At 35.5% G+C, this 14,676-nt stretch overlaps 5 protein-coding genes across 5 annotated transcripts; 3 read left to right on the plus strand and 2 right to left on the minus strand.

Annotated features, from left to right (window-relative positions):
• Window positions 1-1,740: 1,740 nt before the first annotated feature.
• On the plus strand, window positions 1,741-2,436 carry RO3G_05753 (uncharacterized protein; the record flags this gene model as incomplete). The annotated part of the gene is made up of 4 exons (XM_067660343.1): window positions 1,741-1,771; window positions 1,940-1,960; window positions 2,033-2,077; window positions 2,240-2,436. The coding sequence occupies 4 exons, from the start codon at window positions 1,741-1,743 to the stop codon at window positions 2,434-2,436; spliced, it is 294 nt and encodes a 97-aa protein (XP_067516444.1).
• A 3,046-nt stretch (window positions 2,437-5,482) lies between these two features.
• RO3G_05754 (uncharacterized protein) lies at window positions 5,483-6,872 on the plus strand (the record flags this gene model as incomplete). The annotated part of the gene is made up of 6 exons (XM_067660344.1): window positions 5,483-5,607; window positions 5,657-5,733; window positions 5,779-5,801; window positions 5,850-5,904; window positions 6,015-6,263; window positions 6,454-6,872. 6 exons carry the CDS (start codon window positions 5,483-5,485, stop codon window positions 6,870-6,872), a joined length of 948 nt encoding a protein of 315 aa, XP_067516445.1.
• Window positions 6,873-6,902: 30 nt separating this feature from the next.
• RO3G_05755 (uncharacterized protein) lies at window positions 6,903-7,564 on the minus strand (the record flags this gene model as incomplete). The annotated part of the gene is made up of 2 exons (XM_067660345.1): window positions 6,903-7,423; window positions 7,474-7,564. The coding sequence occupies 2 exons, from the start codon at window positions 7,562-7,564 to the stop codon at window positions 6,903-6,905; spliced, it is 612 nt and encodes a 203-aa protein (XP_067516446.1).
• A 2,285-nt stretch (window positions 7,565-9,849) lies between these two features.
• Window positions 9,850-11,641, minus strand: RO3G_05756 (uncharacterized protein; the record flags this gene model as incomplete). Its single annotated transcript, XM_067660346.1, has 4 exons — window positions 9,850-9,993; window positions 10,047-10,945; window positions 10,994-11,132; window positions 11,186-11,641. 4 exons carry the CDS (start codon window positions 11,639-11,641, stop codon window positions 9,850-9,852), a joined length of 1,638 nt encoding a protein of 545 aa, XP_067516447.1.
• A 476-nt stretch (window positions 11,642-12,117) lies between these two features.
• Window positions 12,118-13,517, plus strand: RO3G_05757 (uncharacterized protein; the record flags this gene model as incomplete). Its single annotated transcript, XM_067660347.1, has 5 exons — window positions 12,118-12,266; window positions 12,321-12,769; window positions 12,821-12,941; window positions 12,993-13,301; window positions 13,358-13,517. The coding sequence occupies 5 exons, from the start codon at window positions 12,118-12,120 to the stop codon at window positions 13,515-13,517; spliced, it is 1,188 nt and encodes a 395-aa protein (XP_067516448.1).
• Between the last annotated feature and the right edge of the window lie 1,159 nt (window positions 13,518-14,676).

Below are 14,676 nucleotides of genomic sequence, written 5' to 3' on the forward strand. Positions count from 1 at the left end.
ATTATTTCAATCTTGTCAAAAAAAAATATGACATCCTCAGCAGAAAGAAGCTGGTTTCCTGCTATTTTTTGAAGTATTCTATAAAATTAGCATGCTAAATTATACTTTACAGAAGCAGGAATAATTTATATGATTTTTGATGCTTTGAAGTCAAGCCTGTTAGGCCTAGTGAGGTTAAGTCATGGTAGTCACGATCAGTCATCGTTCTCTGAATAAACGTGTTTTTGTTTGTTCAATGACAAGGTCGATGGTGGAGTTATCCATGATCAACATCGAAAAAACAGTGCGGTGGTCAACAAGTCAATCGAGTACGTTGCAAAATAAAAGCGTATTCATGAGTATCTAGCTGCTAAGATGGTGAGCTTTTGCATTCGACATGAATAATAACCTGCAACCTCATTCCTTTTTTATAATAGTAAAAAGCTTGGACACTATCCCTGTGTATATGGTTGAAAACGTGGATATCATCACAGAAACTCTTCTCAACAGTTTTGTCAATTTCCTGACCAAATATTTTAATAAACAGACAGAGTATGAATGCTGCAAGGATACATAATGGTTGTTGAGGACAAAAATTTAGAATACAAGTTTTGTAGAGAGAGAAAAAAAAAAAAAAAAAAAAAAAAAACAGACAAGCTTGTATACAATACGAAATGATAAAAGTTCAGGCAAGAGCTTTCTGTCGTGAAAGACAAAAGATTGTTTTGCTAGACACTGGGGCTCAAACTAAATCCCTGTTTATGTTAGAATAAAGTATGAAGATGATGTAAATCTCAAATACCGTAACAATAAGCAAGAAATACATCACAATATCTTTGACGTGAAATCCTACAACAATCTTATCAAAGATAACCTTATATCACAAATTTACAATGTCTTTAACGTGATATGTCTTGATGAATTTTGTCCTGAGTTTATACATACCAAAATCAGTCTGATCATTATACATGTAATTATGTTCAAATATCATCCTGAATACCAGTAAAGATCAGCTTTTAATGGATTGATTTTTACTTATCTCTCTACTCATATCCTACGTATAAACAGATACCAACTAAAGAGCATGCCTCAATTAGCTATTCTCCATGGTAAGCATTAGCCCAAGGATATTTGGCTATTCTTTCCTCTGATAACAAAACTCAAACATCTGCCTACTCTGAGCTTCAAATCCAGTTGCGAAAATGATACCTACCACTCAAAATTTCAATTGCTCATGATGACCGGCGATGTTTCTGCTGTCACTGACCTATTCAATTTTAAAGGGCATGTATATTATTTCGGATGCAGAGTCTGTAAAACAAATATCACTGGGAAAGTCTATCAAAGAGAAGTGGAGAAGAATTAAAGAGATTTCATATAATTAAAATACTATTTTAATTTGTTTATTTTTAAACAAAGTAGACAAACTATCAGAGCTATAAAGCTGGAAATCCAAGCTTCGAAGGTCATTTACAAAATGTAAACCAGCTTACTGTCATCAAAGAATATGATAATTGACAGATGTGTAACAGTTTATTTTATTATCTCTTAAATAAACTGCATTCTTGTATACTTTGGGTGAATGTTTATGAAAAGATTATAGTTTCATCAGTATCATCTTTTATTACAACAAGGATATTATTGATCTTCTTTTGGATCAATTGTGATTTTAAAGCTTTCATTGGGGTTAACATATGGATTTTGTTAAAAGCAAAATTATGAATCTTTCTCCTCTTTTACTTTAAGCATATTAAAAACAAAATGAAATCATATTTACTAATTACTTTGAAGGGTAAAAGATAAACAAAATGCTATTTTTTTTAAAGATGTTCTTCTATCCACCTTCATATTAGTAATCTGGGCTACACAACTAGTTTCACTTGCTGACTTGTTAATAGTAAGGTATAGATATAGCTTATAATACGTGTAGTATTATGTTTACACACAATTTTGTTTGTAGCCATGTCACTTGGTGTGCAAGGTTAAGTTTAAGTTTATTTAACTGCGAGAGAAAAAAAAAAAAAATAGAAATAGTAGGATTATACCCTCACAGATTTAGAGTACCTTGTCCAAAAGGATGAGGACAAACGCCCTAACGGTACTTTTAACTGCAATTCAAGTCTATTTCTATTGTTTATAGTAAACGGCATATAGAAATGCAAAACAAATGATATTAAGCTAGCCACTCAAAACAAACAGTAGGTTGCTTGGCTGCATAGTGCATGCTTTTTATAAAAACAAAGGATTATATATATTCTAGGCCTGATTGAGTTGTTATTCCTTGTTAACATTTATAAACAAGACGGTTATTTTAAAGACAAGGATATCTCAACTCAAACATTTGTTCTCAAAACATCTGAATTGTTATACTTATCTATGAGAGATGCATTTGCCATGATTTCTACCGTTCAGCCGATAGCAGATGTTACTCTACCATCAGCCTTTATACGGGAATAACAAAGCTTGACGCCGCTGATTGTATTACCCGACGCGCGACTCTACGGGCGGAACAAGTGCTTACACACCTGCATGGGTTTAGATACCATACTGCCTCTCCAGTATGTGATCAATAGTGGAAGAAGAGTGAAGCTTCTGATATGCACAATCATATGGACGATGTATGCAGCAAAGCTTTTGTTTGGAGAAAGAAAGAAAAAAAAGAAAGAGAATACCTGTGAGGAGAAAGACAGATAGACCATGAAGAAGACCACTTGACCAAGTATTCTTATTAAAGCAGCAGCAAACATGTGTATGAGATAGTTCCATTCCATAGAGTCCATGAATTGAAGGATATACCAAGTTGAAACATTAAGTCATGTTTAAGAGTATCTTACCAAAGAGACTTGATCAATAATATTATTTTATGAATACACCAGAAAGTATTGCTTTTACAAAGAGAAAGAAAAAAATAGAAAAAAAAAAGAGGGAAGCTTTCTGTGTTTGTTTATATGCATTTTTTTCTTATGGGAAAAAAATACAATAGAGAGATGATCAACTATGTTGTGCCACATGAGATCTGCATTATTATTTTGAAGCACTCTTTTTTAAAGCTTAAAGGGTAAGACAGACAAAAAAAAGTTGTAAAAAGTGGTTTCTTTGGATATTAGTTTTTGAATTGTAAAGAATGTTTTATATTTCTTTAAAGATGTTTCTCTCCCCCATCCCTCTCTCTTTTTCTACTGGTAATAAAAGCTTGTACAAATCTTAAAAAAGACAAGCATACGAATTAAGGCTTCCTATACATTTCCAAAAATGTCAGAATCGTGTGTTTGTAAATAAACAAAGGCTTATAATCTTGTCTTGCTCATTATGGCTATTCTAGTGTACTTGGTAGCGATAGAGAGATCACAGAACTAGCGGTGTAAGCATCACTACACGAATTAATATGATTCGCCTTTGTATTTTATTTAGTTTTTGCAGTGTCGTACGTTCGTTCATCTTGAACTGAAGCGATATCAATATGAAAATAAAGAAAATTATAATTGACAAATCTTTACACTAATCACTCTGAATTTTAAAAAAGGTTTCCAAAAGGTGACCCAAGGTTTGAAGCAATTATCCGTTGTCATTTCTTACAATATGTGTATATTATTAATCCCATTTGTCCTCAATCTTAGCGTATTTATATCTTTATTGACTAGAATTGATCTTTTGAGAGGACGGTAGGTATGCTTGACAGCGATGGACCTATGGTTAAACTTAGATTGCCCATTCAAAAGGATGGCTACTGTGTTTGAGAGTAAATAGCCCAAGAGAAGTGAATGAAAAAAAAAAAAAAAAAAAAGGATGCTATATATTAAATGCACAGAATAGTATTGTCAATGTTTAGCTTTTAGATCGAAAAATATTCCTTTGTTCCAAATGGTAAAGTGGGTTTTAGGTGGTACAGGTAGCTTAATGACCAGCAAAGATATGATTTTCTTCTTCTTTTACAACAGTGAGCTTCCTTGTCAAGTATCAACGGTAAGAAAGCACACACAGAAAACAGATACTGAAAAGAAGCCAATGACTAGGAGGACGAAAGAATTAGTCATCTCGCCATCCATTTTGAGCTTAAAGATAGGTTATAGGAATCCAGTTTGACAATAACACACTTTTACGAAAATTATCAATGGTAGAGTCCTAAGGGTAATAAGATGCATGAAAAATGACTTTTCAAGAATGATTGAAAGTGTTAGTTATGGTGAAGCAACTGTTAGACATCATCATCTAGTTGAATTTTATACTTTTTTTTTTTTGACAAGTAACAATATGTCTTCCTATAAAGCCTCACAGTATTTAATTCATGTTTACTTTCTTTTCTATTGGCATACAACATCAAAATCGTATAAATTGATTGTTTAAAAAATTACATCTACTCACCAAAAAAGATGAAGTCCTTTAGAATTACGACTATTTTGACTAATCAAAAGCTCTTTCTCTCTCTGACAGGCTTCAAGCAAAGTCAAATTTTGTATGTTTCATATTCATAATTTTAAATTAAAAAAAATGTTTCTTAGAAAGGTTTGATCTCGTTTACTATAAAAATCACAAGAATTTTTTTTTGGTTGATGTCAAAAAGTGGCCAACCTCTATCACTGATGGCTAAATACAGTATTCAAAAGGGGGTTTTTATTTTTTTTTATTTTCTAAATGTGGCAGTAAACAAGCTTATTAGACAATAGTTTCCTAAAGAGCATACTAATCCTGAGAATACGTAAAGCCAGAATCGAGGTAATTAAAAGAGAGCCAGAGAATATGTATTAGAGGTATTGGATGGGATAAAGCATCAAGTTTAGCAAATGATCCGTATCTAGGAGTATTCATGGCTTGATCAGTTTTTCACAGATGGCTAGGTGTCTTTGGTCGTGCTTGAGTATTTAGGGCAACAGACACAGTTAAAAGACTCGTTTGTTTTTCTTGCGCTTTTCCAAATAGCTCTTGTGAACAGACGTTTTCTGAATGGGATGCAAGGGATGGGAGATCAGTCGAGTGAATAGGGTCATTTAGTTATCCATGAAGAACATGGGTCGTTTCTGATATCATTTTTCTGCAGAAAACGTCCATGGCAAAAAAAAAAAAAAAAAAAAAAAAAGGCAAGTGTTGTTACACTTTGACAAATTTGGAGACCGCTTTTGCTACAAGGAAAAAAGGAAATCTTGAACAAGTCGTCATTCACTGTAAAAACCTTTTTCTTTTTTTTCTTTTTTTTTTTTAAAAAAAAAAGGGGGGAGATGAAAGACAAACGATGTACAAGATAAAATCCATAAAAAGTATTCTTTCTGACATTCTGTCAAAATGCTTTACAAATAAAGTATCGAGCGAATGATGAAAAATTACTAAATGGAGGCACGAAACTAGAAATGCGTGTAACTATCCTATTGAATTATTTTTAGACTTTTTCTTTTTTTCTTTCTTTTCTTTTTTTTATAAAAACAAGAATACATTATGCTTAGGAACTCTACTTGGCGTAAAGAAAAGGAGAAAAAAAAAAAAAAAAAAAAAGAGATGCTGACGAGAAAGGATGATAGTTTTGGACGATACGAACTTGGCTAACTTTGGTTCAGAACTTGAACGTGAACATCGTAAAGAAGAGGGTGCACTTGAAACAGCCTGGAATTATGAAGGTTCACCTATTGGCCATGAGACGTAAGAATAAGAGAGAAAGAGAGATGAGGCACTGAATGTATCCTTTTAGTGGTCTTTGGATTTGGCGAGTTCAAAATTTTAAGTTGATTGCTGTTCCTAGAAATCAATATGGAAAGTTTTATCAAGGTAACTGTGAGCTAAAGAGAATACGACTTCTGATGCGTTGATTAGGTGATAGTTATGTTGTGTTGAGTGTAAGGAAAGAAAAGAGAGGATGGATGGGATTCATACTTTTTAAATAGTCTGTCAAGAAAGAAAACTCGGATGGTCTTATTCATCATATTCACTTTTGGCTTGGTTTAGAGACCACACAAGATGAGGCAGGAACGGCTGCTTACAAGACGGTGGAATTAGATGATTGCAAGTAGATGAAATATAAAGAAGAAGGGATGCTAATTGATCTATAGTTCTTGACACATATGGTTCTCAACATCGAGAAGTACAAAAGAAGGAATCGAGTTTATTCTTGAGTTATTTCAAGCAATTGACTTACCTTCAAGGTGGATTTGCCAGTGGATTCAACCATGTCGAAGAAGAACAAGAGCCTCCTACCCGTCTCTTGCGTGTTCAAAGACCGAAGCGATTAGAAGGTTCCCGTCGACAGAACGCTGTGGTCATTTCGGAATGCCCACTGAGTTATACCAGTCTCAGGTCAGGTGCGGTCTATGTGCTCGACACGGGCAGTGTGATTTACCAGTGGCAAGGCAATAAGGCGAGTGGGATCGAGAGAGCCAAGGCAGCTGAATTCATTGCTCAGTTGATATCTGAACGTGATGGAAGGGGTGACATGGTGATTGTTGGCAAGTAACAAAGAATGAAAAAGATAACATGATCTCATCCTTTTAGCAGAGCAAGACTCGGGTGATCATCAACGTGAGTTCTTTGAAGCATTAGGATCTGAAGGAGAAGTAGAAGAAGGAGAAGAGGAAGAAGAAGAAGAAGAAGAAGAGTTTGAAAAGAGATTGTTACGTTTATCTTCCAGTGGATTGTTTGGTATGAAACTAAAGATGGAATTGATTGGAACAGAAAAGATTAGAAAAGAGATGTTTGAGAGTGACCATGTATTTATATTTGATGTGGGACATCAAGTGTACACATGGATTGGTAAACATGCCAGTCGTAAAGAACGTAAACATGGACTTCGATATGCGCAAGATTATGTGAAATCAACCGGTCGTTCCTCTTTTACCCCTATCTGTCAAATCATTGAAGGAGGTGAAGATGAGTTATTTGAAGCTAATTTAGAAGGTTGGCAAGGATGGTAAAAGAAGGGAAAGAAAAATAAATTTTATTGACTACCAACAATCATGAAATACTTCATCTTGCCATGGAATGATTTTTTCTTTTTTTGTTGTGAAATGAAATGAATTGGGTTTGAGAGATGATGTATGACTGATGGAAGAAGTAGTTGAATTGGATAGTGAAGGAGGTGAACTACTTGATTCTTTAGATAATAAATCAGATAATAAAGATCTTTGTGAAGTGGGTGGTCTAGGTTTCATCTTTATAAATTCATATTGTATCTCTTCTTCTTCCTCTTCCTCTTCTTCGCTATAAAAATAATCTTCATCTTCTTCATCCACTATAATTATTCTCTGTTGATTGATCTCCTCTCGTCCTCTCACCTGACCAACATCATCCCCGGTCTTTATTATGGGCCCGCCATGCTGTGAAACCTCGTGGGAGGATGCGTCATGAGCGATGGCAGGTGATGATGTTGAATGATGTTGTTTAACTGTCTTTAGTTGCCACAGTCTCCAGGACATGTATTCTAATCTCCTTCCATTTTCAACATAATTCTTGCACTTATTTAATGCTAATCAACTTTATCAATTTGACTCTTTTTATTCAATCTGAATTATTTACCAGTCCAAATATCACCTATTTGATCTTTGTCTACTTTGTCATTTAATTGAATATTTAAATTCAAATTCATTAAATTATTAGAAAAAGGCATTTTATAAAAAATAAATGAAAAAAGAAAAGAAAAAAAAAAAAAAAAAACGCTTGCTCACTTGTCCTTCAACTTGTCTTTAGTTTGCTCTTATCAATGGTCTGCTGACGAGTATATTTGTCAATTTAAAAAAAAAAAAAAATTAGCGGTTATTGAATTCATGAACTACCCTTTCTCTCTCTCTCTCTTTTTCAATATGAAAGAGAGGGTATTGTTACAAGTCTTCAGATTGAATCAGATCAGGTTACTCACATGTTTTTGACTACCATTCAATTTCCACACACTATTTTCTTTTAGGAAAGAAACCCTTTTGGTTTTACAAGAAATCGACTTGAATTCTTTTTTATGTTGACAACTTTTTCTTGTGCTTGTAATGTGGTCAGATAGTGTACATGTGTCAGTGAGTTGATTTAATGTGACACTTGTGAGTGACGTGACTTTTTATTCATGGTATGGATTACCTCGTCTTCTAGAACGCGTTCATCCACTCTCTCTCTCTTTCTCTGTCTCTTTCAGCCAACATGGGCTGACATTTTTTTATTTCATTCTTTTCAAGCCAGGTTTTTCTCTTGCCTTTTTTTTTTCATAAACACAGGTTAGGATCATGAAACTGTTGAGAGAAAAGAAGGGTTGTTGGGGTCAACAGATCGGAATAGGTAGAGTAGATGGAAGGTGTCTTTTTGTTGTTTTATAGCTTGTGTTACGTGATATTTAAGGGAGATGATGTTTGGATTTAAGATGCTTATTATTTTGAATCACTTGAACAAAATACATTGAGTCTTCTTATAAACAATGTAACGCGTAAAAATAAACAGTCAAAGGAGCTACAGTAGAATCGACAACAGTTTTGTTCTTCTTTATTTGTTATTCATGCAAAGCCCCTTAATCATTCAAAACGGCTGTCCATCATCCTAAAGTCACTTCAACCTAAAGGAGATGTCATCCGTTCTTTTGATTCACATCGGCCGCCTCGGCGTAATCCCATCCCTTCAATGGCTCATATAAGCCACTCTGTCCCACATCATCTGCCGACGGGTTCACTCAAGAAACCATCTGAATTTATCACAAGCCTTTGTATTCATCGCAAATGATATCATGTTCTCTTGACAACAGACTCAACAACCCCCCCACAGTGATCACTGTCGAAAGGAAACTCATTTGAAACGGTTGGGGTTCTTGTGAGAAATTCAGCGTGTTTTTTAGTAAAATGGGTTCCATTCAAAACACAGGTCGTGATCAATTTCGGTCAGAAAGCAAAAAGGTGCGAAAAGAGTAGGCGTGTGATAAAGTAAGTGAGATTTCAAGTTTTGTAAACACGATCAAAGTAGCATGACTCAAACAGTTCAAAGAGTTGTCTACAACACGAACCATGCATTGGTTTGCCCCCCTCATCTCTTTTTTTAAAAACAAAGAGCATCCATCAAAGTAGGATCATCCACAAGGCTTACAATCAACCATTAGATGCTCTTTCCAAACTCACATGCACTCAACCTCTTGATCGTTGTCCCTCCTTTACACAACCCATCAAAGAGATGAATCAATCATTGACTGTAAGACACCGTAGCATGCTTGTCATCCCTCTCTCTCTTCCTCCCAAACGGACACGTCCACAGGCTATTAAAACAACTTGAATCTTATCTTCTTTCTCCTCTAGCTTGCTCCCAACCACGGTCTGTCATCTCATCTCGACTACCTCCTGTCTGTTCCCATGGCCCTTTTCTATTTCTTTGGTCCATTTACTACTTCATCGCGATTCATGGTCCTTGCATGGGTTGACATCAAAGGCTGCTCAAGCCTTGGCTGTCTGCTCCTATGGCGTTTCAGTTCAATCGATTTCCTTTCTCCTTTTTGAAGTTTTAAATTCCATTTTTAGAAATCAATGCGACCCGCTCAAGGCCGTGTCGGGTCCAGTGGATAGAAAGATGGGGTTTGGATCGTTTTGTTCATGTTGCGATCACGCACTGGACATGTAAGAAACAAGGGATGGATTCAAATCCGATGATGGGTCAACCCGAAAGCCATAGATTGGGCTTAACTGTTTGTTAAAATGGATCAGACATGTCTAAGTGGGATGAAAAGAGCATGGTGAATGGGACATGTTTTATTCGTGATACCTTGTTTTAGATATCGATCCTTGCTTTAAAAGAGGCATCCTTGTTGGATAGATTAACCCTACAGGAAAGAATGCGTATGAATAAGTTTGCCATGTCCCCAAAACAGTTGATGTAAAAAAAATAGGAAAAACAAGGGGGGTTATTTATAGCTTTATTTACAATGATTAAATGTTGTTATTTTATATGATTGCGATAAGATTCCATTGCACTCAGCGGATCTTCTGGTACCGGTCCATTCACTCTCCTATACTGTCCATTGTGACCATTCGTGTTATAAGGTGGTGGTGCCTGTTGTTTTTGATGATGTGGTACATAGGTCTAAACAAAACAGGTCAAGATGAGTATTATTTTTCAGTGTCTGCTTTTGTTACCTGTGGATAATTTAGGTTGGTATTTGTGTTTGGATTATGATTCGTTCTTGGATAAAGATGGGTTGGTGTATAATCATTGGCTGGTTCAGTATAATAGGAAGCTTTATTTGTTCTTATTGGCTGTTGTGATGGTGGAGGTGGGGGTCTAGAGTTACTATTGTTACCATAGTAGCCATCCATCATGGTGGGTGTAGATGAAGCATAGTAACTATTATAACTTCCTACAGGTCTAGTTGGCTGCTGTTGTTGTTGTGGTGGTGGATACGTTGGCTGCTGTTGTTGTTGTGGCGGATATGTTGGCTGCTGCTGTTGTGGCGGATATGTTGATTGTTGTTGTTGGATCGGAACAGGCTGTTGCTGTTGCTGTATCGAAAGAGGTGGTTGTTGTTGTTGTTGTTGCTGATATGTGCTTTTGTATGTATTGTTATTATTGGTTGGAGCTGTCTTGGGATAATGATAATAATCTGACGCAGAAGTGGTTGTTGTGGAGGTGGGTGTTGGCATAGCATTTTGATGATGTCTCCAAACAGGCTGTACTGGTATACGTAAAGGCACTCGAGTTAAAGGTCTATTGAGCGGTTGTGTAGGGAAATGTGGTAATTGAGCCTTTGATAATATCAGCATGAGTTGGTACTGTTGCTGCTGGTTTTGCTGTTGTTGTACATTCACAATTCCTTTAAAGGATTCCTCCAACAAATGGTCATCTGCATTCAATAGTTGATGTCTAAATAATAATAAGGCCGCCTTCCATCGATCAAACTCGTCATTTTTAACAAATAATTTAAATCGAAGCACATCTAAAAACTCTAATTCCATCACATTTAAATCTCTCACTTTCATTCCTGTCACTTCGGACCATGTTTTGTTTGTAAATGTGTTGTCGTCAAGAAATTTATTTCCTATGTTCAAGTTGAATATACGCTGTATTTGTTTGTACATCTACTTACCCAACATGAGTGCTACTGTAAACAGTCTATATTCTGATCCTTCTGCTCCTTGAATACTAGGATTGTATTGAAGTAACATTGCAATGTACTTCAAAGCTAGCAAAATGACCGATTCCGAAAGTTGTGTAGCTGTCAGTACCTAATTAGAATATGAACATCAAGTAGACATTGTCTTTTCTTGGCTTGCTTTACCTGCTTACAAAACTTTTTAAATGCAGCACTCACGCGGTTTGCAATCGTCGCTGTTTCTTTTGAATGTCCCAACTGATAATCCCCTGTGGGTTGTGTGCTAGTGATTGTCTTGGATAAGTCATGTAAGGCCATTACAGAAGGTCTTCTTGCATGCCACATGAGATAAACCATCATGGATGCAAAATCTGCTAATTCAGGTATAGATAAAGGTGGTATATTAGCATCCGAGGCATTGGGTGCTGGTTCAGGCGGCATGGTATAATGATGTGGAGGTGGAGGAGGCGGGGGTAATCCTGAATGTCGAACGACCGTATTGCTTGTATATGGCGCTACGGAAGAATTATAAGTCGTATCCATAGCAGTAGGATAATGAACCATTTTTTGTTGCTGTGGTGGTGGTGCTGGTAGCGATGGTTGTTGAGGTCGAAGAGGATGTTGAGAATGTTGAGAGTACATGTGAGGTGTTTAGTAATCCAGTGTGCTTATAAGAAAATACTATGAATCGTCTTTGTCTGGCTTTTCTTTCCTCTCTTAAAATAAGAAATAGAAAAAGGAAGAATAGAGTGAAAGAGAAGAAAAAGAGAAAAGCAAGTTTCTTGTTGTTGTAAACAAATAAACAAAAAGCCAAGCTTTGAGTTCAAAGGAATAGAAAAAGCAAGCGGCATTTTAAACCAACTGTGTTCAGCAAAACTCTTTTATTATTGCTTAATCCGACTGATATCAAGTACATTTCACGTGTCAATCTTTTCAATCAATCACGATTGCTCATGTGAAATGGACAAAAACTTCTCTTTATTTTTCAAAGAGAGAAAGAGAGAGAAAAAAGGCATATTTGTAAAAAATGAGTGATAAAACGTGTAACATCATAAAGATCGACTTTATTCCCAATCTTTTTTTTTTTTTTTTGTTTTGTTTTGCCTACTTTTCTTTAAATGTTTTGGAAATCAGAGTTTCTAAGCCAAGATCAATTGAATGCGCTCCACTTGTATAAATACAGTGCTGTCGACCGATCATTTACAACAAAATACATTCTAAGTCATTATTGGAATTGGTGCCTTCAATTCTTTCCAATCAACATGGCGTAAGTTATTTAGTTTATACGTTAACCATACAAGGCTAATGTATGAATGTCTAGACCCAATCTTATCACACTCACAGGCCTCTTATTTATGATCATCAATGTCATCTTGACTTCTTTGCTTGCTTCTCATATGACTACAGGCTCTGAATCAGGGCCGAAGTGGTTATATTTCAGTTTTGCCGCTGGGCTTTGGCTTTATTCTACCTTTGACAACGTGGATGGTAAGCAAGCGAGAAGAACGAATACTTCGTCTCCTTTGGGTGAACTCTTTGATCATGGATGTGATGCCGTCAACTGCTCCTTTGCTGCTATTTTACAAGCAGCAGGATTAGGTACAGGTCATACGAAAGCAAGTGTTATACTGTATGGGATTGCTATGCTAGGGTTCTATTTGTCAACTCTAGAAGAATACCATACAGGCACACTTTATCTAGGCTACATTAACGCACCAACAGAAGGTGTCATCATCTCTTGTGTTGTCTTTATTCTCTCTGGAATTTATGGTAAGTGAACATGTACAGAAAGGTACTCACTTGATAACAAATCGTATCCAGGCCCTGAATTCTGGCAATCACATCTCAAGATCTCATGGTTACCCACTCAGGACATGTCTCGTTCACATGCATTGATCTGGTGCATCGGTATTCTTTTTCTATTGACTCATGTACCTTCATGGTAAAAGAAAAGCTACTTGAACACAAAGAGCCAATTAATCAATAACTGTAGCTTTTTCTCCATGTACAAGGCACTAAAAAGTCAAAAAAAGCCCTTTTTCAAAACGATGTTCATTCAAAACATGCCGATTGCGATCTATATTACTTCCTTCTATTTCTGGGCCATATCGCCCTACTCTACCATTCTTAGTCATCACCACTTTATTCTATTTACCATCACAGCCGGCATCGTTTTCGGTAGAATGGCCACCAAGATCATTTTGGCTCATCTTACCAAATCAAGCTTTCCTAAATTCACAGTCCTCTTGGTTCCATTAATGATAGGTGCTACCTTGACCAATTTACCGCGCTTTATATCGATGTAAGAAAACAAAAAAAAAAGAAGTGTACAGACAAGTTGATCGACATGTTTTATAGAAAACCGCTTTTAACTCCAACATCTGAATACATCTTTTTATGGGCTTACTTTATATTTGCTTTGATAGCCTATGCAAGATGGGCCTTCGTGGTCATTCGCAGCTTTTGTCAATTCTTGGGAATTCAGTGCTTGAGAATTCCACCTCAAAAGCAGCACTAAAAAATCTCATCAGTTTCTGTACTACTCACCTGGATACAGTCATTCCAAAAAGTAAAATTGCAGTTTTAAAACTTGTTAAAGTCTGACCACTATTTTCAAAACGTCCAATTTAGCAGTGAAATGACTGTACATAAATTCTGTTACTGAAACCATGAGCCAAATGGTTAAGTTTCCTGAAATGAAGACTTTTTGCTTAGTTATATATAATGTGCTTATTCATACCTCTAATGAGATTCAAATGATGACTGAGAAAAAGTGATATAGATATCTTTTTTTCACTTTCTACTTGCCTGAACCAGCTTCTATAAAACAGTACTGGTCTTGCTTAAGATAAAGTTAAACGCAGTCAGGTCAGTGGTAGAGAAGACATACACACCAGGATAGCCAAGGATTGTATGATATATCATGCCATATTACAAAAATATTCATTCAACACGCTGTTAATCTCTTTCCTAAATGCTTAAATAAAGAACCCATTTATAGTATATAAAAAAAATTTAAGCAAATCAAGAGTTTGCTTACTGAAAATTAAGAAAATAATTTATGTATTGGATCTTTAAAAGCTGCTCATTTCAAAATTCAAAACAACTTGAGACTCATAAAGCTGTCAACACTGTAAAGCAGAAGAATTACCATTTATGGAAATCGAAAACTTTCACCAAAAAAGGAATATTTAAGCTTTTGTTGTTATTGTTTACGAGTCATAAAGCTATGCCTCACTTTCTTGTTCTCTCTTTCTTGTTTTATAATTTATATACAGAAAAGAATATAGCATGCAAAAGATATCCGACTTGCCAGCTATTAATTTATCCGAAGAAGATGCTGTGGCAGGTAAAATAAAGCAAAAAAATAAACACCAATGAAATATTTAATTATTAAATGCATCATATTCTAGGCATGTCAAGTAAAGTATCCTTACTTTCATTTTCTTATTTGTACTCTTACTAACTCAACTGTAGACCGTATACGTTTAACTAAAGTCGATCAAACAAAAAATGATGGCCGTTGGGTTGATAAAATGAGAAATTTACTTCAAGTTCGTGAATATCTCTGTCATATTGGTGAAGCTATTGAGTAAAACAAATGATAGAAATTGAATTATATAAAGATATTTAACATAAAATGTGTATTATAGGTGGATTGAAAGTTTCTTGGGTGA

Source organism: Rhizopus delemar, genomic scaffold, assembly GCF_000149305.1.
Source record: "Rhizopus delemar RA 99-880 supercont3.4 genomic scaffold, whole genome shotgun sequence".
NCBI lineage: Eukaryota > Fungi > Mucoromycota > Mucoromycetes > Mucorales > Rhizopodaceae > Rhizopus > Rhizopus delemar.